The sequence below is a fragment of the Apium graveolens genome, chromosome 6, assembly GCF_009905375.1.
Source record: "Apium graveolens cultivar Ventura chromosome 6, ASM990537v1, whole genome shotgun sequence".
Taxonomy (NCBI): domain Eukaryota; kingdom Viridiplantae; phylum Streptophyta; class Magnoliopsida; order Apiales; family Apiaceae; genus Apium; species Apium graveolens.
In genome coordinates, this window is record NC_133652.1 from 262461158 (window position 1) to 262486602 (window position 25445).

The following is a 25445-nucleotide window of genomic DNA, read 5'->3' on the forward strand; positions in this document are numbered from 1 at the left end:
TTAATCTTTAGAATGTCGTTAGTATGTTTACAAATAAAAAACTACAAATTAACATATATGTTGAATACAAAGTTGACCAAAATCTTGAATTTTATTTAAATAAACTATATGTACTGCTCTATATTATTACTGAGTTAACTACTAACTTACAATTAACTTACTCAATTTAAAAAAATAAAAAATGCATAACTGAAGTCAGAATGACTTGCAATCATAATATACAATAATGTAACATTTACATTATTGTTAATATTAAAGTTGATTTTAATGAAAAATATTAGTTTTTGAAATTCAACATATGTATGTATGGGAAAATGTTAGTTTTTTATTTACACTACTGTTAACAAAGTAAGATTAAGTTATATGTATGTGTGTGTGTTAGCATGTAAATTATTGTATGTTACATTTCTTAGTAAATTATGATGGTTTCAATTATTTATATGCTAAATATCTTATTTATGTACATGTATAATCATTATTAACATCTAGCGAGATAATTGATTACTTAAATAACATGCATTTAAAATTATTCAAAAATTGAAATCATGTAAGAAATAAATTGCTATAATTTATATATGGTATTCACATTATCACTGACAAATAATCCATATATATTTTTTACGCAACTGAGTATCAATCATGGTTGTAACATAAAAATGAATTATATATTTTTAAGACTTATTATTGATATTCATGATATTTTTTCAAGAATTCGAAAAAAAAATTGTATTTATATATTTATTTAAATCGTTTTGAAGTTTTTTTCATTACGACTCTAATATTTTTTCATGTAATAACTTCATAATATTTTATAATATTCTTCTAAAATTAAAAAATTTCAGTTCGATAAAGTTTTATAAATATTAGTTGAATTGGTTAATTCCTTCAAATTATTAAACAATATATATTTTTTTCTTTAAAAAATATAAAATGCATTGAATCAAATGCTACAATATACAATAGATATAACTTTTATTTGAATAATTAAAAATATTAAAATAATTCAAAATATTTGTACAATATTATCTTGATCAATGAATATTGTTGATCTAAAAGAATTCTTTTTAAAACGTTAGTTTTTTTTAAAGTGAAAAATGAAAAATAAATCGATTTAATATATAATCATAGTTTTAACAAATCTAGTGAGATCTCATTTCAAATTTCAAATATTCTTAAAATTGGGACAAATCCCAAAAATAATTATTTATTACCATTGAAGTTAGTAATTTTAATATAAATAATCAATTGACTTGATCCTATAAAAACTCAAACACATTAATTTATATTAACATAAGATATTAAAAAAATTTCACATTATTGGTAAGATATTCTCGCCGAGCTTGTAATTTAAATTTACTAAACGTATAATGTGACGATGTTTTTCGGCCGGGTCATGTATTCAAATTTCAAGTATTTTTTGAATAATGAGTTAAGTTCTAAAATGCATTAACTCATTACAATTCGAACTTATGTAAATATGTAATACCAATATAAATTATTTATATATAAGCAATTTTATATTCAATATTTTTAAAAAAAATTATATATGTATATTTTAATTACTTTTTATAAAAAAAATATGTTGAAAATATATGAGATATATTTTCAAACTAAAAAATGATTAATAAATAAGATAATAATCAATTTATGTACTATGTCTAATTTTATATCTGTAATTCAATTCTTTAAAATTAAGTGTACAAATATTCAACTAACTATCCTTTTTTTGCGGAATTCAAATAATTATCTTTAAAGTTAAATAAAATATTAATTTAGCACATTTACATATTATGTGTATGATAAAAAGAACATGTGAAAACATGGTGTAGTGGTAAGAGGTTGTATAGTTGAATGAAATAACTTGAGTTCGATTCTTACGAACCACATTTTTTATAGGCGTGACCGTTTAGGAATCAGATTATTAGAACGAGTTCAACAGTATTCTAGTGGATTTTCTTACAAATATTATAAAATATTAATTTTAGTGATTTAACACATGATTTTGAATTTTAAGAAATAATTTAAGAAAGAACGATTTAAAAAATGATTTAAAGAAGAACTAAAATACCGTTAAAGTGTCATTTTTTTCAAAATTCTTATAACTAAATTTAAGAACTCATATAAGGTCATAAAGGGAGCTTGTTTGTCTGACATTTTAAGGTGCAATGAACGTCTAGTTACGTTTATTATTTTTTGAAATATCCTTTAAATTAATTTTATTTTAAAAAATAAAAAAGAAACTATAACTATTAAGTCAATGCACCTTAAAACAAGTGTCGAAATCAAAATTTACCAAGTAATTTGAGACAAATTAAAACGTAAGCAATATATTAAGTTATAAAAAGTTGACGTTGCATCCGAACAATGTAACACCCCCAAATCCGGGGTCAAGATTTGGTGTCACTAAACAATCCTTACATAGAATAAAGAAATAAATAAATAACCCCTTGAATCCGGATCTTTTACAGGTCATGGTGTGAAACAAGAATCTAACCTTCTACAACTCACTTCAACTATAAAACAAGTATATATACCTTTGAACTAATGCTCTTGTCACATTCTTCTAACACCTTCAATCTCTCGCAACGGAAACTTCTCTAACTTCTGCTGTCTATCAAAGCTATTCACTTTAATCCTTATCTGTTTCTGGCAGAAATAAGAATTGACAAAGCAAGAGTGAGCCAAAAATGCCCAGCAAGTATATAATTTGAGTCTCAAACATTAATTTCAAAGAAAACTTTCAGACAAAATCTCTGAAATATTTTGAAGAGCGAAACACGAAATCATATAAAGGATATACTTTATCAACTTAAAATCAATTTGATTTGTATTGCTATAAATCACAAAGGACATAATGACATTTTTGTCAGAGCTTTTAGAGATCGCGTGTTTTCAAAATAGCTTCTGGTATCATTTCATAATTGAGCAATGGATGCAATAACTATTCATAAAACAACGTTCAAGAAATTCCTAACTATTCAGTATCCATCGTTATCGACTAAGTTTCCATAGACTTAGCCTGCTAAACCAGCCTGATAAGGACGGATTGAATAATTAAGAAGATCTCAATTCATTCAAGATCCTAACTATCACTGAGCAACTAATGCTGCAGCAACAATCTGAACCTCGAATATATTTAGAAACATTGTAATTTCCCGAAATTGAGGGCTAAGAAAGAATAACTTTAACCCATAATCACATTTTATTTCAAGAGGGAATGCCATTAATGGCGAACAACAATAAATTGGACTGAACACTAGAAACCAACATATGCACTATAACCTGCTGATCAGTCAGGAGATAATGCGGATCTATACCCAACTGCATAGACCCAACCAACATATGGGGCACCCAGGCAACTATGGCCTAAAGGGTCCGGTCCATCTCCGGCCCATAGGATCCAGTTCATCACTGGTCCTTATAATAATCGTCCAGCCCGTAGAGTATTTTGATATCAAATCATTCTGATTTCAAAACATCCCAAATTAGGGTTCGCAAATAACCCGAATGAATGGGTATTTGCTCAAAAGAGCAATCTAATTATAGGAACAAGAATTTAAAAGAACTGGCATAATAAGAGTAATTGCAGCGAAATATAAAACAGTTAACTATTCTGAACTTAGAATAGGAGAGAATAAATATTTGCAGTATTTAAGGAGAAAGGTTAGGAATACTTGCAGTATTTAAAAGGAAAAATCCAGAATACTTGCATAAACAGAATTATTTAATTCAGCGATATGTTTATCAATTCTAAACTGAGAATAGGGAAAGCAATACTTGCATGATAAAATTTAAAATAAATATCACTTGAACAATAAGTGATGATAGAGATACTTGCATAATATGAATCGAATTAAACGTCACTTAAAGGATAAGTGAGGTTAGGGTACTTGCCTCAATAAGCTTTAACCGCTATTGACTTTGGTTCGACTTTGATCGTTCGGCTTTATCGTCAAACTACTTTCCTATTCTTGATATGATCCCAACATTCAGACCCTTCAGTTGGAACTTCGTTGATCTCGACGTCTAATCACTAGATCGTTCCTAGTCCGATGTCAAATCTCGGGTCTTCCGTCTAAAACCTACAGGGTTGAAATACCCTAATTCAGATAACCGCTTAAGCTTAACATCAACTCGTTATCATATTCTACCCATACGATTTCATAACTGGATTCATATTTATATGTATTATCGAAATACACATAGCAATTATGGTTCACATCTTCGAAACTCGGTTCGGTATTTATTTTCAGAAAATACATATACTCGTCGTTTCGAAAAACAGGATAATCGATTATTTATAAACTATCTTGTCTTAATCGCAGTCAAGTTCATATAATATAATTGTATATAGTTATTCGATGTCTCCGATAATTATAGGTTACGTTCCCGTATTTTCGGATATTTTCCCGAAAATCGGGCAGCGTTTCCTTTGTTTATCGGCCTACCCGTCGAAATCAAATCGACGTCCATCCACAACAACAATCCAATCACAATAACAACCACGACATAATTCAATCCACAATCCAATTACCAAGTCCCAAACTCCGATTCGCTTAATTATTAATACTATTTGTATTTTGCATTTTCATTCGTATTTTTATTTTATTCCCATTTTCGTTTCACAACTAATTTACCAACTATTTTTATTTAATTAATAACGTAGGACTCAGATAGAAATCATCATCGCCCACCGTCGGCTCGCCGAAACTCATCGCCGACGGCGGTAAAATTCGTCGGTACCCGTTAAATTCGGGTTTCCATACGAATTCCACCGATTAATTTCAATCATTTCTCGTACGAATTTTATTTTATCACGAACCGTTAATCAATATTTTTCTGCAAAATTAATAAAAAGAATTTCAGTCAGACAATTAAATAAAATCACAGAGGCAACAATACGTGTCACGCACACAGGTACACAAGTCCGGCTGCCATGCCGGAAAAGTGCGGCAACCGGAAAGAAGAACAACACACCATGCAGCAAAACCCACGATGATCAAGCCAAACATCGGTATGACCAACACAATACAGTGAGTAAAACAGAGCAGACAACGGAACCGCAATAACAAAGCAGCCACGCGCCACCCACTCGCCACCGTCTTGCCGGAAAGATCCGAGGAGAGGCGGCGGTTCAAGGCAACGCACACACACACACAATTATACATATATAAACACATATGCAGCAATAACAGGTATGAACAATGAATCCAAGGCTGGAATATATAAGGCGGCGATCGGAAAATTACCGAGGAACAGGGGAAAACGGAAAGGGAAGAAACAATAGAGGGAGAGATAGAGATTACGGAGAGAGATTTTGAGAGAGATTGTAGAGAGACAGTCGAGAGATGCGAGAGAGAATTGAAGAGAGGGAGAGAACGAAGAGAGAGACGGAGACAATTGATGTTTATCAGGAAAAGAGGAGATATAATTATCTCTTCTGATTATTTTATTTTGTTCTTATCACCACTTATTTATTTTCTTATAATGTCTGACTCATTTCTTCGCAATTTAACGAAATAGTTGCACGTCAAATTTTATCGAGAAAATTATAAATTATATATCACACTTCCCGGAATATTCAAAAGATATCAAAATAATTTTTTTCATGATTTTTGAAATATCTTGGTATTAAATGTTGATTTTACAATTAAATGGAATCATAAAATTATTTAAAATTAAATAATAAATAAAATATTGATTTCTAAATTTTATAAACTCCTAAAAATAATAAATGAAGTTATAGCACAACAAAAATAATTTTAGAAACAATTTTAGCATTTTTATGAATAAATATTCAATAAAATCACTTTAAAATGAATTAAATGGATATAGCTCGATAATTGATTATAAAATTAATCCTCACATCTAACAAATCATAAACAGTTTATACCACAATGACACACAGTTGACTGAACCATCACCTATTTTATTTGTTTGATAATTCCATAATTACATTTATAAATCAGGTCTGAAAATGGGTTATTTAGCCGCTAAGTAACTGAAAAGACGATACGATTTTAATACCAGAATTGGATAATTATCAAAATAGAGCTTACTATAAAATACTTTATACGAAATTAAAGTGATAATGTCTCGCCTTTTGAGAATATAAATTCTTATCGATATATGAAATGATTTGCGTATCGAAAATTTCATACCGGTACTCCTACAGGTCAAATCGTAACCCGGCTCGAAAAAGTTAAAACACGGAAAATGTCCGGAATTACCAAATTAGGTTAGGAAGGAGTTTTCGGAAGCGTTTCGGGTTGTAAAAACGTAAAAACGATTGAAGTCGGACGATTCCCGGCTTTATAAAATAATTTTGGTAATTATTCAGAAAATAATTAATAATTCATAAATTAATATAAAATCATCTAACACTCCAAAAATTACCAGAAAAATACCTTAATTATCTATATTTTATTCTGGACATATTAAAATTAACATACTCACATTTTATTACATACAAACATCCAAATATTATTATCAAACACCAGATAATTCACTAAAAATTCATATAACATTCACATAATAATCATATATTGATATAAATAATTATACGATATTTCCCAGATGTTACATCCTTCCCCCCTTAAAAGGATTCTGTCCTCAGAATCACTCTAAGGAATAATATTAATATTTTTCAAGTATATAACTTTCATTTTCTCAGGTTAATCTCTCAACCTCATAATTTTTCATAACTTTAACGTATAATACCAATCTTTCCTTTATAGCCTCTTGCTAATATCATATTTTATTTATTGCTTGCATAATTCAACTCTCCATCTCCTATATATACTGGAGCTAGCTTACTCCTTCCGAATATCTACAGATAAACGCCTTATGAATGCGCTGTATGAGTAACGGTGAAGCCAACTCACTTCTACTTATCATGTCTATTTACTACTTAGGAGGAGCAACATAACACATCTTAATTCTCTTTTTTTTTTCTTTTTTTTTTTTTTAATTCTAATAACTCGTGCCTACATGCATTTCCAATTGTTACTCGGTGTTGAATTTCGTCCTCATATGTTTCTTCGTTCAAATAATCTAATTTGTAATCACTTCCTATCGCACTGGAGGTAACCGTTCCTGTAATCTTCTTCTTCATTTGTAAATGATGCACGGGAACCAGGGCGCATTGGCTTTCTGACGTTAACTATGATATTCCCCAAGTACCTTTCCTATAATTCCTCGGTCTCATTATTTTAATTACAATTTAGCGGTCTTTTACTGACATTAAATCTGTCAGTTACTCACATAACCTGAATCACCCTTCATTTTTATACGTAGGGAACTAAATTACCTTTCTCAGCTATATACATTTAAATATCTTATGAACTCGTTATGCCTATAACAAAAGGGTCAGCTCATTCGTAACCGTTCTATCTATCTCATTGTCTTGATGGATTAACTTGAGTTATACCAATCTGATTTTCTTTCTAATTTGAACAATTTGCGATTATGCACCTTCTATTTTCCTGACTGTTCAACTTTACTTCTCGCGTCTCCTTCTGTTTGGTTAATCTGGCCTATAATTGTTTTTAATCGTATTCGAGAACCTTTAGTTGGTTTCTTGTACTTTCACTCCGTATCCGCCCGATATACTAAACTCATGGCGTTTAATGCTTAGAAATGTTTTGAATATATTAAAACTAACAATTAAAAAGGCAATCTCGACCATCGCATTTAACTCACCATTTTGTAGTATTTTTCAATTTCTTTTTTTTTTTTTTAACAAATAGATTCATCAAGTGAAATCTTTTACTCTTTAAATAGAATATTAATTTGGAATAGAATGAACCATAACTTTATTCAAAACCGAACTCTTGGTACTAATACTAATTTTATTGTCATATTAAATTAGATATAAATATGAACTTTGATGCTAACAACGTTCCATACTGAAGTCAACACCAATCATCTATATTAATACCACCTTTGATATTTAACAACAAAATAAGTATCAGTATATTCCAGAAGTCGGATCAAACCTGCTCTCAATTTCTAACTTTTCCTATCCCTTTATTCATTCCCCTGCTTACATGCATTTTTGGAACGAACTCCTATTTTCAACTATCGACGTTCCATCTTATTCTCTTAATAGTTCTGGCACAACCGACATTCCCAACTTATATATTTTCTGGATTATTTTATAAAATTTCTTTATCATCCTTTTGATTTCACTTCTTGTCTTGATTAGTTCTTTGTTTTCATTATTCATTATCTTTTTTTTTTATACATAACAAATTTCTTTTTCTTAGTAATATTACTCTGTTTATTATTGAATAGGTCATTCCTGGAATTCACACTGGAATGAAGGCTTTTATTTACACTATTTAAATTCTTACTAACAAAATTATCGAATTTCCTCGGTAGCTATTTTCTTAGCCTTACTTGACGTGTCACAAATCACGTGTTTGACTTCTCTTCATTGATTCTCATCTCTTTTCCTGAGTTCACATGCGGACTTCATCAATCTCCGTCGTTCATTGGATGCTTGAATTTGCGAGCTTTCCATTATTCTATAGCAACTTCTATTCAACCGCTTCAGGTCTTGAAATATTCTTCTTACTAGCATGAACCAATAACTTCCTATTCTTTTTATTCATCAAAAAGAACATATTCTTCAGGATCACACCTTACACCCGATTTCAATAACATCACGCTAATTGAACTAGGCCTTTTTAATTTACAGTAACGCCATTACTTTTTCTCAAATTTCTATATCTTTCATTTCGGATCTGGAAATTATGTTAGAGCTTGACTCAATCTAATTGGAATCGATCTCCATTTAACTAACCATTAATTGGTAAAGTGGATCAATCAACTCCTTTAAATGGTCACTTAAACCAAGTGCTAACTAGCTAACTGGAATCAAAGACCAATTACATAAAGTCAGTTTGGTCATAACAACTTTCTCAAGAACCGAGACTGCAATTATCTGGAATGCTGACGAGAATGATCATATACTTCTTTGTTCTTAACTATAGGGTAATTTCTGAAAATTTGGGCAGCACTTCCCCTACACCATTGACTACCAGTCGGACTCAAGCCGACACCATTAATCAACCAAGTCATCCACAATCATATACATCCACTTCCATCAACTAAATCATCAATTCCCACAATTCACCTTTGATCAGCATCTAACTAGTATAACATATCTCTTTTTAATTGGGATTGGATCTGAAACCCGCAATGATTAATATAACCATACCTTTCTTAGAATATTACGAATTGTCCTTAATGAATTTAAGGTTTGATTTCATGATTCTGTTAATTTATTTCTGACCATTATTAATCGGTTTATCTTTTAATAACTGCGCATGGTCTCCATTATTACCATCACAATCTGGTAGAAACTCAATCGTTAGATTATTATTTCTTGAAAAGTTTCACAATCGAGTCACCATTGCTTCATCTCTATTTATGGCTTCGCATCGAACTTCCGTTACTGACCCGGGTATGAGCATTGGATTCATCATCCCTTACTTACGCAAATTAGAAAATTTTACAATTTCTTGAAGTACACGTTCGAAGTTTGATTACATTTAAGATTTCTTCCATCTTGAGTCTTCACGAACAGTATCTTCCAGCGACGAAGGGATGTTTCACGTCGTAATTACATGTCTGAGTCATTGTTCGGAATTTCCTTGATCTTTGATTATCGTCCCGATACTTGTTTGCAGCGTCTGACGCACATAACTTTGCTTCCTTATTTTGTAATAAATGTACGATTCACTAACCATTCATTTCGCGCCGAAATCCTCTAGTTTGAAGTGCATTATTTATCAACTTACAATCATATTCTCCTTTGACACGTAATTCTACCTGTCGCACTAACTATTCTATTTCTTTTGGAATCGTCAAAGAACAGACTCGATGCAAGAGGAGAGTTTGTAAATATGATTTTGATTGAAAAAACGGAATAAGGAATAACAATGCGACAACTGATTGAAGGAAGAAAAATGAGTGAAGGATGAGACAACCATATTCATACTCAAGATGGCCAGTCTTTCATACTATATGGCATACAGCACATGATTAGGTGGCGTCCCACCCGACTTTTCGTCATTTCGACAAAGCGTCATATCATAACACTGTTGTCTCAATTGGGAATCAAGAATTTGAGAAAAGCAACAATTTAGGAGGGATACAAAAATGTTCTTTCGTTTCCGCCTCATATGATTTATCAACAGAAAAAGCTCAGTCGTATTCACGAATCAAGATAAACATATACTATCGTATTAGAAGAAAGAATATTAGTGTTGATCACCTTCCATGCTTCACCTATATCTGTCTTCAGGATCGTGCGAGTACAGGTTCACGATTCAAGTCACATCATTGCTTCGAAGTGCTATCTGGAAATGCCTTTACATCAAATGCTTCAATAATTTGATCTTAATCGCGTCCTCCCGAAATTTATAATCACGGCTTCAGATTTCATCTATGTCGCGTAAAATACCCATCGATCACGCAATGCCTCAATTTCGTCGATAAAATACGATTCTTCTCTAATCATCTAGAAGATTCTGCCATTTCCTTCAATCATCCTCCGTCCATTCGAATCACGAATCTCATTAAATTTTAATAATTTCATGAATTGGGGTAAATAATATTTTAATATGTTGATTTAATTATTGATTTTATTAAACAACGTTTACTTTCATTCTTCACAGCAACCTTAAACCTTCTTCCTGCTGATGGGTCTACTTGGCCCTTTGAATAACAACACTAAGTCTAATTCCATTCTTCTTTTTAGATCATTTTCTCTTTATAATAACAAGAACATAAGTAGTAGTTTGACAAATCATTTGTAAAACTCATTTTATGCAAAAATCTTCTGAAAGTTGATTAAGAAAATCTTTTCCGAAATCTCATTTTTAAAGTTTTGGAAATCAATTATTTTGGTCGTCATTACTATATACATTACTTGCTATCTTCCTGATTTACCAATAAAATGTCTAATTCAAAGAATGTCCATATAAGGTCTCTCTACTTTGGTACTTCTTCCACTTTTCCTTGGACTATACATGCATTTATTAGCCGACGAAATTTCATTCACCGTTATATGCCATTTTATTCCTAACTTGGACTCAACGCTAACATCTGCCATTGTCTTTCATATTCATGTCGTCATCCTCGACGTTATGCTTACAACCACGCACGCAATTCGACGTTCTATATGTGAATAGGGTCGCATCTTCTTGCTAATCTTACCTATATCTAGGAAGGTAAATATTATTCCTCATGCAGCTCCCGATAAGTGATAAGAATCTTCTCGCAACGGTGATGCCTTCAAAACGTGCAACGTTGGTTCTTCATCAGCTTCCATTCACTGGTTGCCTCCGACGATAAGCTTTCCTTTTACCTAATTCTAAATTAAATCATACCATCACTCACCTAGTTTCCCCTTACACAAATGCTTACGAGATCACCCGCATTTCCTTCAAACCACATGAAAAGTAGGGTAACATACCCAATCTTCGTCGATTCCTTATTATTGTATGATCTGAGGTTTCAATATACCTATAATGTTGTGATATTCGCCTTGAACTTTTTCATCAATCCTATCTTACCAACTCCTTATCGGATCTGCTAACCCTAATTCGCACTCAACTTAATTTATCCTGAATATGTCTAGGGTCTTTCCTATCCTGTACGACCTATCATTCATATCTTACTCTAACCTATTCTTATTTCAGTGACCAATAACCTGCAGCTCTGATACCAAACTGTAACACCCCCAAATCCGGGGTCAAGATTTGGTGTCACTAAACAATCCTTACATAGAATAAAGAAATAAATAAATAACCCCTTGAATCCGGATCTTTTACAGGTCATGGTGTGAAACAAGAATCTAACCTTCTACAACTCACTTCAACTATAAAACAAGTATATATACCTTTGAACTAATGCTCTTGTCACATTCTTCTAACACCTTCAATCTCTCGCAACGGAAACTTCTCTAACTTCTGCTGTCTATCAAAGCTATTCACTTTAATCCTTATCTGTTTCTGGCAGAAATAAGAATTGACAAAGCAAGAGTGAGCCAAAAATGCCCAGCAAGTATATAATTTGAGTCTCAAACATTAATTTCAAAGAAAACTTTCAGACAAAATCTCTGAAATATTTTGAAGAGCGAAACACGAAATCATATAAAGGATATACTTTATCAACTTAAAATCAATTTGATTTGTATTGCTATAAATCACAAAGGACATAATGACATTTTTGTCAGAGCTTTTAGAGATCGCGTGTTTTCAAAATAGCTTCTGGTATCATTTCATAATTGAGCAATGGATGCAATAACTATTCATAAAACAACGTTCAAGAAATTCCTAACTATTCAGTATCCATCGTTATCGACTAAGTTTCCATAGACTTAGCCTGCTAAACCAGCCTGATAAGGACGGATTGAATAATTAAGAAGATCTCAATTCATTCAAGATCCTAACTATCACTGAGCAACTAATGCTGCAGCAACAATCTGAACCTCGAATATATTTAGAAACATTGTAATTTCCCGAAATTGAGGGCTAAGAAAGAATAACTTTAACCCATAATCACATTTTATTTCAAGAGGGAATGCCATTAATGGCGAACAACAATAAATTGGACTGAACACTAGAAACCAACATATGCACTATAACCTGCTGATCAGTCAGGAGATAATGCGGATCTATACCCAACTGCATAGACCCAACCAACATATGGGGCACCCAGGCAACTATGGCCTAAAGGGTCCGGTCCATCTCCGGCCCATAGGATCCAGTTCATCACTGGTCCTTATAATAATCGTCCAGCCCGTAGAGTATTTTGATATCAAATCATTCTGATTTCAAAACATCCCAAATTAGGGTTCGCAAATAACCCGAATGAATGGGTATTTGCTCAAAAGAGCAATCTAATTATAGGAACAAGAATTTAAAAGAACTGGCATAATAAGAGTAATTGCAGCGAAATATAAAACAGTTAACTATTCTGAACTTAGAATAGGAGAGAATAAATATTTGCAGTATTTAAGGAGAAAGGTTAGGAATACTTGCAGTATTTAAAAGGAAAAATCCAGAATACTTGCATAAACAGAATTATTTAATTCAGCGATATGTTTATCAATTCTAAACTGAGAATAGGGAAAGCAATACTTGCATGATAAAATTTAAAATAAATATCACTTGAACAATAAGTGATGATAGAGATACTTGCATAATATGAATCGAATTAAACGTCACTTAAAGGATAAGTGAGGTTAGGGTACTTGCCTCAATAAGCTTTAACCGCTATTGACTTTGGTTCGACTTTGATCGTTCGGCTTTATCGTCAAACTACTTTCCTATTCTTGATATGATCCCAACATTCAGACCCTTCAGTTGGAACTTCGTTGATCTCGACGTCTAATCACTAGATCGTTCCTAGTCCGATGTCAAATCTCGGGTCTTCCGTCTAAAACCTACAGGGTTGAAATACCCTAATTCAGATAACCGCTTAAGCTTAACATCAACTCGTTATCATATTCTACCCATACGATTTCATAACTGGATTCATATTTATATGTATTATCGAAATACACATAGCAATTATGGTTCACATCTTCGAAACTCGGTTCGGTATTTATTTTCAGAAAATACATATACTCGTCGTTTCGAAAAACAGGATAATCGATTATTTATAAACTATCTTGTCTTAATCGCAGTCAAGTTCATATAATATAATTGTATATAGTTATTCGATGTCTCCGATAATTATAGGTTACGTTCCCGTATTTTCGGATATTTTCCCGAAAATCGGGCAGCGTTTCCTTTGTTTATCGGCCTACCCGTCGAAATCAAATCGACGTCCATCCACAACAACAATCCAATCACAATAACAACCACGACATAATTCAATCCACAATCCAATTACCAAGTCCCAAACTCCGATTCGCTTAATTATTAATACTATTTGTATTTTGCATTTTCATTCGTATTTTTATTTTATTCCCATTTTCGTTTCACAACTAATTTACCAACTATTTTTATTTAATTAATAACGTAGGACTCAGATAGAAATCATCATCGCCCACCGTCGGCTCGCCGAAGCTCATCGCCGACGGCGGTAAAATTCGTCGGTACCCGTTAAATTCGGGTTTCCATACGAATTCCACCGATTAATTTCAATCATTTCTCGTACGAATTTTATTTTATCACGAACCGTTAATCAATATTTTTCTGCAAAATTAATAAAAAGAATTTCAGTCAGACAATTAAATAAAATCACAGAGGCAACAATACGTGTCACGCACACAGGTACACAAGTCCGGCTGCCATGCCGGAAAAGTGCGGCAACCGGAAAGAAGAACAACACACCATGCAGCAAAACCCACGATGATCAAGCCAAACATCGGTATGACCAACACAATACAGTGAGTAAAACAGAGCAGACAACGGAACCGCAATAACAAAGCAGCCACGCGCCACCCACTCGCCACCGTCTTGCCGGAAAGATCCGAGGAGAGGCGGCGGTTCAAGGCAACGCACACACACACAATTATACATATATAAACACATATGCAGCAATAACAGGTATGAACAATGAATCCAAGGCTGGAATATATAAGGCGGCGATCGGAAAATTACCGAGGAACAGGGGAAAACGGAAAGGGAAGAAACAATAGAGGGAGAGATAGAGATTACGGAGAGAGATTTTGAGAGAGATTGTAGAGAGACAGTCGAGAGATGCGAGAGAGAATTGAAGAGAGGGAGAGAACGAAGAGAGAGACGGAGACAATTGATGTTTATCAGGAAAAGAGGAGATATAATTATCTCTTCTGATTATTTTATTTTGTTCTTATCACCACTTATTTATTTTCTTATAATGTCTGACTCATTTCTTCGCAATTTAACGAAATAGTTGCACGTCAAATTTTATCGAGAAAATTATAAATTATATATCACACTTCCCGGAATATTCAAAAGATATCAAAATAATTTTTTTCATGATTTTTGAAATATCTTGGTATTAAATGTTGATTTTACAATTAAATGGAATCATAAAATTATTTAAAATTAAATAATAAATAAAATATTGATTTCTAAATTTTATAAACTCCTAAAAATAATAAATGAAGTTATAGCACAACAAAAATAATTTTAGAAACAATTTTAGCATTTTTATGAATAAATATTCAATAAAATCACTTTAAAATGAATTAAATGGATATAGCTCGATAATTGATTATAAAATTAATCCTCACATCTAACAAATCATAAACAGTTTATACCACAATGACACACAGTTGACTGAACCATCACCTATTTTATTTGTTTGATAATTCCATAATTACATTTATAAATCAGGTCTGAAAATGGGTTATTTAGCCGCTAAGTAACTGAAAAGACGATACGATTTTAATACCAGAATTGGATAATTATCAAAATAGAGCTTACTATAAAATACTTTATACGAAATTAAAGTGATAATGTCTCGCCTTTTGAGAATATAAATTCTTATCGATATATGAAATGATTTGCGTATCGAAAATTTCATACCGGTACTCCTACAGGTCAAATCGTAACCCGGCTCGAAAAAGTTAAAACACGGAAAATGTCCGGAATTACCAAATTAGGTTAGGAAGGAGTTTTCGGAAGCGTTTCGGGTTGTAAAAACGTAAAAACGATTGAAGTCGGACGATTCCCGGCTTTATAAAATAATTTTGGTAATTATTCAGAAAATAATTAATAATTCATAAATTAATATAAAATCATCTAACACTCCAAAAATTACCAGAAAAATACCTTAATTATCTATATTTTATTCTGGACATATTAAAATTAACATACTCACATTTTATTACATACAAACATCCAAATATTATTATCAAACACCAGATAATTCACTAAAAATTCATATAACATTCACATAATAATCATATATTGATATAAATAATTATACGATATTTCCCAGATGTTACAAACAATTTTTCATCACCTTGACTAAAACCTGAACATAGTTAAAACCACAGAAATCAGCACATGATTTAAATTATTCTTATATTTTGAAAAAAATTATTAAAACTTGATACAGTACATGTTGAAGACAGAAACAACTCAACTCTCTCTTCCGAAGATCAGTCGGTCACATAATACATTTATTCACCTATTTAAACAAAACTGTCTTCACTTTCCTGGGCTTGCTCCGGCTATCAGCGCACTTAGCAGCACTGACCCAAATGAATAATTGAAACCGACCATGATGAACTGTATTTCGCAAGCAAATAGATAAATTGGTAATGGTAAAAATCCTAATGTCAAGAAGTACAGCGTAGTATTACTCCAAATCAGCCATTTTCTGCACGGTCATGAGAATTTGATTTATGTTTTGGTGAAAATGTAAATCCAGCTGGAACCTTGCCCAGCAACATCTCAGATATCTTGATCTACAGAACAAAAAAGGCAACAAAACAATACAGAATACTATACATTAGTATTAAGATTATACAAATTACAAAAGAGTGCTGGCTCCGAGCAAACTTATAAGATTGCTTACCCAGTCTGCAGCAGAATCGGAGGCCATTAAGGTCTCAAGATCATCACGACCGAAGTATGAAGGGGACCGCCAATTTAGTTGAGCAGGGACGACATCTAGTACACCAACTGGAATATATCTATATGTGTAACTAAGCCATTCTAGCAAGAAATGTCTTGTTGTCTCTACACCTGTACCAACATTAATCAAATATTAGAAATCTCTGTCTTGTTGCAGCACAATTGGTAAGTTGAACAGGTTTGCATAAGTCAAATAGCACACTCAAATTATATGGAATATACCAGTGACATTTGACAGATAGGTATTTAAGAGATTTTTATTTTATCATCCTTGTCGAACTTAAAACACGTAACCGCTGATACAACTGTCCAAAATTATGAAGGAACCAAGGAGGTTTATCATCTTCCTTCATTACCCATGAGCCTTACGAAATCCAGAGACGTGACATTAAGGAGCTAATGTACCATTCCAGGAAAATGGCTGTTTAGTAGCTGTAGTGAAAAGGATAATAATGTTTCTTACTCTGGAATATGTAGAACAGATACAACAGAAATAAGATGCATTTACAACTACCGCCAACAGCAACTTGCCAACTTAACATCTTCCAAACAATTCAATATTCTAAATTCTGTAATCTAAGGGCCATATATAGTTTTTCTATTAATTACTTAGCTTTATTAATTAACTAATGTAGAATACAATCAAAGGGAAATATCAATGTATTGAACAATGAACATACCTTTTGAATCAGAGCCCCAATGTTCAAGGCCAACATGCACATAATCTTTTAATATGTTGAGTCTCTCTGCAGAACTGATATCCCAATGCCTCTGTTCCTTAATTTCAGTAAAAATCCAGGGCTGCAATCGCAAAAAAATTTACAAACATTTTAACTCGTAAAACAATGGGCAATATAACAAAATCTTCCAAAATGTATTTTCATTTTCCCCAAACTAATGTCGTAGCTACAAACCTTCATCAGTGCACCTCGAGCAATCATGAGTGTGGAAAGGTTGGGGCAGGCAGTCTTGTGCTTGTTCCAATCTAAATAAGAATAAACATCCCCGTTTCCTATGACTTGTAATGCATCAGGAGCTTTTCTAGCACAACCGTACACGTACTCCCAATCGGGAAGCTTGCTATATCGTTGCTGACGTGATCGGCCATGTATAGTTATAGCACTAGCTCCCCAGTTACTAATATCATTTATTAAACCCTCAACACGGTTTCTCCCCTCAAAGTATCCTGTTCGTACCTGGAGTACAAAAAAGAGCTAGTAAGTATTTATAAGAGAAAAATGTGGAGTTCAAACTTTGAAGCATCTGACTAGCACAACTTTGAAGGTCTTAAATTTAAAGTTCTAATAAATGAAACTTCATGCTGAAAGCGACCAAAATACAAAACAGGTCAGCTATTACAGTATACAGTTCAAGGTGCGATTTCTGTGTGTTAAATAATTGAACACAATTTCTGTATTATTATTATTATAAATGCTGCACTAAAACATCAGATAGTCAAAAGTAAAAAGCAAATATTAGACCTTTATTATTACTGTAAAAAGCCATTAATTTGATGCAAACTTTTCTAAATCTGTTTTATTGCAAATACATGACATGAGAGTTAAATAAAAACAGCAACTGTGAAAGACTAGATAATTAGTAAGGGTGTAGTTTCGTGGCTGAAATGCAGGTTAAATATTGAAATAATACTATAATTTAAACCAAATTTGACCAACTTTTGCTCAGCTTCTGTAAAAACTTAAGAGAAACGCAAACGTAGAAACATTGTAAATATATGTGTACAAATTTAATTTCTATGAAAACTAATTAGCAAAACGAACAACATTAACATTAATACACATCAGGGCAATATTACTTCATACCTTGACGGTTATCGGCTTGTCCACAGTGCCTGAAGCTACCTGTAAGACATTTTTTATTCTCACTGGTTTCGTAAGAAGAGCTGACCCAGCACCCTTGTTAACTACAAGGTCAATTGGACACCCCATATTAATATCAATGAAATCCACAGTGCACTCCTGATCTATAAGTTCAACAGCTCGTGAAACCGTATCTGGATATGCCCCACAGATTTGGACACCAAAAATATCCTCTGAAGAATGTCGTCTAAGAAGAGCCCATTCAGATGCTTGGCCCTATAAACATACCCCAGTAGTTTAGAATCGTTTTTCTATAAAGTTTTGTAAAGGACCAGAGATGTGTGACGATTATTTTAATAACATTAACAGCTTAATAATACCGGGACGCTTCTGAATTAACAAAATAACTAGTAACCTTATCTTAATTAGCACAGACAAGACACAGAGCAGAGAATTAAATCAAAGGGAAGCATGCTATGGGTGCTGTTTGATACTTTTCAGGAAAAACACTGCTTCATGCAAGAAAAAAGTAGATTTCAGAGTAAAATTTACTCATTGTTGTTTTTCATATGCTCAAGAAAATCATGTACCCAAAAACATAATTCAAAAGCAATTATACTCCACTAGCTGCCATTTTGACTTCATTGACCAATTTAAATAAAATAGTTACATTACTACAAACCTGTAAGAGGTTGGTGCACATTGCCATCTCACCACATGTTACATCAGCACCTAACACCTTGCAAACCCTTCGAAAAGGAAGATTTCCAACAGTTGTAAGAGGTGCAAGATAGAGCTTGTCACTAAAATCAATAAGTTTCTTTTCTCGAGCGTGTGTTTTTAGGCTTTTGTCTGTTTCGGTAGCAATATGGCTGTCTGTACTTGTAGGTTTCACGCACTCCTCTAGATCTTTCTCCTGGACACTTGAACCTATTTCAAAAAATAAACACCAAGATTACATAACTGACCCGATAAACAACGGTAAAGTGCCACAGACATTTTCGTAAGACAGACCATTATTTACTTCACATGACTGACTTTCATTGATTGATGCCTTGGCTTTTTTTAAAGGTCTGAGCTCATCAGGCATAGAAGTGTCATATATCTTGACATCTTCTTCTACCACTTCAGTACAACAGTCAGATCTAATACTCATGTCCACTTCAGCACAACCATTTCCTTCATTAACATGTGAAGCAGTTGAAACTGTAAGATCCTCTTCTTCATCATCTGCCAAATCTTTCTTCTTTGAATTAGCCTGTTTTTGCTATTAAATAAGATCAAATACTTTATAGTGAGTAACAAAAGTACATTCACAGGTTGTGTAAATTGAAAAAAGAAATCATTCAACACATTGTAATAACAACATATGATTGCATAACAAGCATTTACTAAGGATAGGCTTATAAGTGTATGATTATACCAAAAGTCCGAGTATTTTCAGTTGGGCATCAGCCTTGGGAAATTTCATTTTGTTTTTCCACAAGAGCTTCTGAACATCTTTTCTCAGTCCGTTAGTCTCAGATTCCCTTGTTTGAGTACTGATTGTCCCAGTATCAGCTTTATGTGTACCAAAAAATCTACAGGCCAGCCCATAAGGGCATGGACCTTCCTCCTTTAAAAAAGGACAATTTCCCTCCAAATCCACTGGTTTCTGCATTTCGGAACATAAACTCAAAACAAAGAGTTGGCTGGGAAAAATATTTTAGTCCGGGATGTTGCTTTTACCTCAGACTTAAAACCATCTACATCATGGCTGAAACGGCACTTGTCTCCATATTGACATGAACTAAGATTTCCAGATTTTGCAATCACAGGACATAAATGAAGGACAGACTTCTGCTCCTGCGAGGTTTGAAACGTTTATTGCCATTAATTCATTGTAAGATATAAACTAAATAAAAAAGAAACACATATCAGCGTACAAAGAAAGAAACATCACTTGTAAGAAGTCCAAACTCCGTAAGTAGACAAAAAAGGGTCATAACGGATACAATGTCTACTGAAAAAACTACAACACCGTCTCTGAAAAATCATCTACATCCTCATCAAACTATATAAGAACATCATATTTTATCCAATACGATAAGCAACTAAATTACACTCTACAGGGGGTCCTACTAGTCAGACATTATTGACTTACCACGCTTAAAATAACAACCATGAAAATCTAGAAACTAATCAAATAACAAACAATTTACACATAGTCAACTGCCTCGAGCAACACAGACATTATAACTAACAATTCCGTACCTCGAAGCAAAGATATTAATCTTGCAAACTAGCTCAGTTCTCGAAAAATAATATAAAGCTAAAAAATGTACTCAACCATAAAGGGCATACATATCATCAACTCATCATCATATCGAAAACTTCAAACTAATTTCTCATCATTGATAAAAAATATTTTCCCCAATTAGGCAACTTTCCGCAAAAATGGGCAAAAAAGAATCCATCTTTACGCAACAATTCATACAAAAGTTGAACACATATAATGCAAAACACGGTAAACAGTTAAAAAAGATTCAATCTTTATAAGTAAAATTGAACCTGTTTACGTTCCCTCTTGGCCTGGCGTTTAGATTTCTTCTCTTTAACAACAGAGGCATTTGAAGAAGGCTTGGTATCCAAAACGACGTCGTTACTGGGTTGTTGAATTGAAGATTTAATGGGATTATGACATAAAAATTGTTGCTTTACAGGAGCTATGGCTTTTGCTATAAGCTCTTCAGCCGTAGCTAATGGCTTCTCTGTATCTTTAGCTGCATTTGGGTCACCAAGATTTTCGGGTTGGAGTGCCATAGGATCCGACCCGTTTGTGTTTGGTTCAGGAAGAAGCGTAGACATCGGGGGTTTAGTGAAGATGAGGGTTTTGCTTTATCTCTTTGTTAGGGTTTTGCTTGAGAGGTGGGGGAGTTAAAAAAAACAACATGAAACGCTGTCGTTTTGGTTACTCAGTGCCGTTTCAATTTTTGTTAATTTCTTGCAGGGCTGCTTGATAGCCCAAGTTGGACCCAGGGATTCAGAGATATGTCATGTTTTTTACTAGATAAACACCGTTAAACCTGTGTAAATTACCCATTAATTTAGTGTTAATTGTTTGGGTTTATGATTATAAGATCTTTTAATAGAATGCAGATAAATCAGAATGGAATAATGCAACAAGACTGTTTCAACATTGCTTATTTGGAGCAGAATCTATCCAGCAGGTTTAGTATTAGGTTGTTAGGGTTTGTGTAAATCTTATTTATCTGGATAAACCTTATTTCAAACAAAACCATCTTATCTTATAAATAAAGTTTAAATCTCTCAAGCCTTATCTTTACTTAATTTATCTTTTTCAAACTTCTAACAAATTAGTTTCAAAAGTCTCATTCAAATATTTTTCAAACAAACTTATTTTCAAATCTTTTTATCTTATCCTTTGTTTGAAAATCTGTATACAACTCATTATTTCAGATTTGGCTAATGCTTTCACGTTAATCTTTCATCATCTGAAAATACTTTCTTATTCTATACCCGAGATACATATCCAGAAAATAAGAAGTCTAGTTTGAGTTGTAAACTTTCATATTATATTCTTGTATCTGAAATGTGTATTATATCACTTGTCCCGGGTTGTGGGAGTTTGATTACAACAGGAAGACCAAGTAGCTTTGTGCTAGGTAGCTGTGTGCTAGGGAAATGGTTCTTTCAAGTGGGCCAAGTTTGTAATTGTGACAACCCGGGTCAAATCCCGAGCCTTTTTCGAAAACCGGGTCAAGTCCTGATTCCGAGTCCGAAAGAAGTCGAAGCATACTGTCCCGAGTGCAGCCAACTTGGATTACGACAAGCCCACCACAGACCCCCAAAAGATCATGATTTGTTGGTGCACATAGTAGTACTACTTTGCCTTATAAACTAAACAGAAGTCCCAAATCTCCTCGATGTGGGACTGGGGTGTTACAGTAATCAAGGAAAGTTTGTAAGTACTTTGTTTTAAGTGGATATAATACATTCTCTATGCTAGTTGGCATGGGGACTTGGATGTAGACCATAGACTAGGTATAGAGTCCGAACCAAGTGAAAACTTCTGGTGTTTTTACTTTTCAGTTTTCAGCATTCTGCATTTCTTATTTCAGCATTTTACTTTCTGCAGTTAATTAAGACTGTCCCATTTATTGTCTCATTTGTAAAGGGACTGTCCCATTTGCATAAGAGACTGTCCCATTTGCCTTGACAGTTAGAATATTATATTATCTATCAAGCCATCGAATTTCATTTGGTATCAGAGCAGGTGCATTTAATTCTCTTTTTAGTGTTTATTTTGCTAGCGATCCATGGCTCAACCAGATAGGTATTCAAACAATTATCCACCACTGCTTCATGGTGCTGAAAACTACAATGACTGGAAGTTTCAGATGAAAATCTTTCTCCAGCGTGATGCATTCGAATGGGATGCTGTAGAGAATGGTTTTACAATTCCCATGAAAGAAGGGAAGCCAAAATCTCTCAAAGATCTTTCTCCTGAAGAAGTGAATGCAATGAACTCCAATGCTAAAGCTATGAACTCACTTCTCAATGGCATGGTGGCTACATAATTAAGAAAAGTATCAGCATGTACTACTGCCAAGCAGATCTGGGATACGATCAAAGTCAGCCACAAAGGCACGTCTAAGGTACGTGAAGTAAAATTAAGTATGCTAATGAGTGACTATGAAGGTTTCAGGTTGGAAAGAGATGAAAGCGTGCGAGATGCTCAAGGGAGGTTTTTGACATTGATGAACTCTATTTCACTTCTGAAAAGGATCATTCCTCAATCTGAGATTAATAGGAAAATCCTCAGAGCATTGCCAAAGAAGTTTGCTCCAAAGGTTACCATTCTGCAGGATTCAACACTGCTTTTGACTATGGATACTCTAACATTGTTCAGTGAATTGGAAGAATTCGAAAATCAGCTACGCAGATATGATGAAGAAGATGAAGCTCCTCACAAGAAAACTCTTGCACTTAATGCAGATGCATACGAGTCTCCTGATGATTCTGATGAAGAGATTGCTCTTCTAACAAAGAAGTTTCATAAATTTCTTGCCAAACGGAATGCCTCCAAACGACCTATGAAGTCACAGTTTCCAAAGAAGGACTTCAAATCTAATCCGAGCAAGGAGATTAAAACGAATCAAAGCAAGGATACGTGTTTTGAGTGTGGAAAGAAAGGGCACTTCAAAAAGGACTGCTACAAGCTGAAGAACAAAAAGAAGGCATTAATTACTTGGAGTGATGGTGAATCTGACGTGGAGATCGATTCAGACGATGAAGTCGCTCAACTTTGCTTTGTTGGACTAGAAGACAACTCCAGTGACAATGATGAGGTACATACTATTAAGTATAATTCAACTATATCTTCATCCGTGTTGAATTTGTAGGTCCAGGTTAAGAAGTTAAAAAAAAAGAATGCTTATTTAAAACAAGCATTAAGTGAAGTTCTTAGTGAAATGGATGACCCCATGAAGGAAGAAGCCTTGGTTGCAGAGAACAAATTCTTGCTTGAAAGGGTTTCAAAACTTACTGAAGAAAATCAATATCTCAAAAATGAAATTGAGATGAAAGATGTATGTCTTGAAGTCTTGAAAAAAGAGTCAATATATGTCGATCCAGAAACCGTTAAAGAAGACAGTGCTCCTGATCCACTGGTTCCGGAATTAAAGCAAAAAGTTGAACAACTTGAAAAGGATTTAGCTAAATATTTCCATGGAGAAGGAACTTTGAATGCTCTTCTTGGAGAACAAAAATCTTCTCTTGATAAAGGAGGTTTAGGATGTGAATCAATCAAGAAACGTGAATTTCAAGGAGGATATAAGCGAGCTCCTATGAAATATAAGATGCCTTATGAGAAATGTCGAGATTGTGGCAAAGCTGGCCACCCTACATCTGAATCTAGATTATGTGGTATCAAGGGCCACTCTTCTAACTCATCTTATAAATCGTCTACTAGATATAAATCTGCTAATACATCTGTTAATATTGTTCAGATGTGGATTAAGAAATCAGATAGACATTTATATAAGATTTGTGATACTAACCAACCAGGACCCAATGTTAAGTGGGTACCTAAAAGATAAAACAATTCTTGCAGGTCTGTTTGAAGGTCCATGTTCCGCGAAATAAATGGATCATCGATAGTGGTTGTTCACGTCACATGACAGGTGATAAATCCAAGTTTCTATCTCTAGTTGCCAAGGAAGGTGGCTTAGTTACTCTTGGAGATTCAAACACCGTCAGAATTATTGGAAAATGCACCATTGGTAATGACAGGTTTGCTATTTCTAATGTTCGTTTAGTTGATGGTTTGAAATACAATCTCATTAGTGTAAGTCAACTTACTGATGCTGGTCATAAGGTTAAGTTCGATAAAGATGTATGTTATATTGGTACTCAAACTAACGAGTTTGCTTTAGTTGCCAAAAGGAAATGAAATATTTTCGTGTTAGATTTTGATGAACAGCAGGAGGAAATTTGTCTTTCTACTGTTCAAGATCAGCAGAATCTTTGGCATCGACGTCTAGGTCATGTTCACATGGATCTTCTTCGGAAGATATCTTCTCATGATCTGGTACGAGGTCTACTTAAGCTGAAATTCAAGAAGATTGAATCTTGCACAACATGTCAGCTAGGAAAACAGGTGAAAACTTCTTTTACTGCTAAGAATAAAGTATCAACTTCTGTTCCTTTGCAGCTCCTTCATCTAGATCTTTTTGGTCCAGGAAGGTATGTAAGTTTGGGAGGTAAGAATTATGCTTTTGTTATAGTTGATGATTATTCTCGTTTTACTTGGGTATTATTTTTACGAACTAAGGATGAAGCTTTTGTTGAGTTTTAGGATCTTATTACTAACCTTGAGACTAAGTATTCATTTAAGCTCAATACTATTCGTAGTGACCATGGAGGTGAATTCGAGAAGGATTTCATAACCTTCTGCAAATTGAGAGGAATCACTCATGAATTCTCAGCTCCGCGAACTCCTCAGCAGAACGGAGTAGTAGAACGCAAGAAC

The 25445-nt window shown here is 33.5% G+C and overlaps 1 protein-coding gene across 2 annotated transcripts; it reads right to left on the reverse strand.

Moving 5' to 3' along the window:
- Positions 1-16020: 16020 nt before the first annotated feature.
- Positions 16021-21399, reverse strand: LOC141668311 (tRNA-dihydrouridine(47) synthase [NAD(P)(+)]-like). 2 transcript variants are annotated; one of them, XM_074475128.1, is made up of 10 exons: positions 20963-21399; positions 20141-20257; positions 19836-20066; positions 19427-19670; positions 19095-19342; positions 18416-18688; positions 17507-17788; positions 17273-17393; positions 16534-16703; positions 16021-16423 (listed from the first exon to the last, which is right to left on the reverse strand). In XM_074475128.1, the coding sequence occupies exons 1-10, from the start codon at positions 21257-21259 to the stop codon at positions 16325-16327; spliced, it is 2082 nt and encodes a 693-aa protein (XP_074331229.1). In that variant the 5' UTR covers positions 21260-21399; the 3' UTR covers positions 16021-16324. The 2 variants fall into 2 exon arrangements, with proteins under 2 accessions (XP_074331229.1, XP_074331228.1); XM_074475127.1 differs by having other exon boundaries at positions 19427-19679; positions 20963-21397.
- Positions 21400-25445: the final 4046 nt, after the last annotated feature.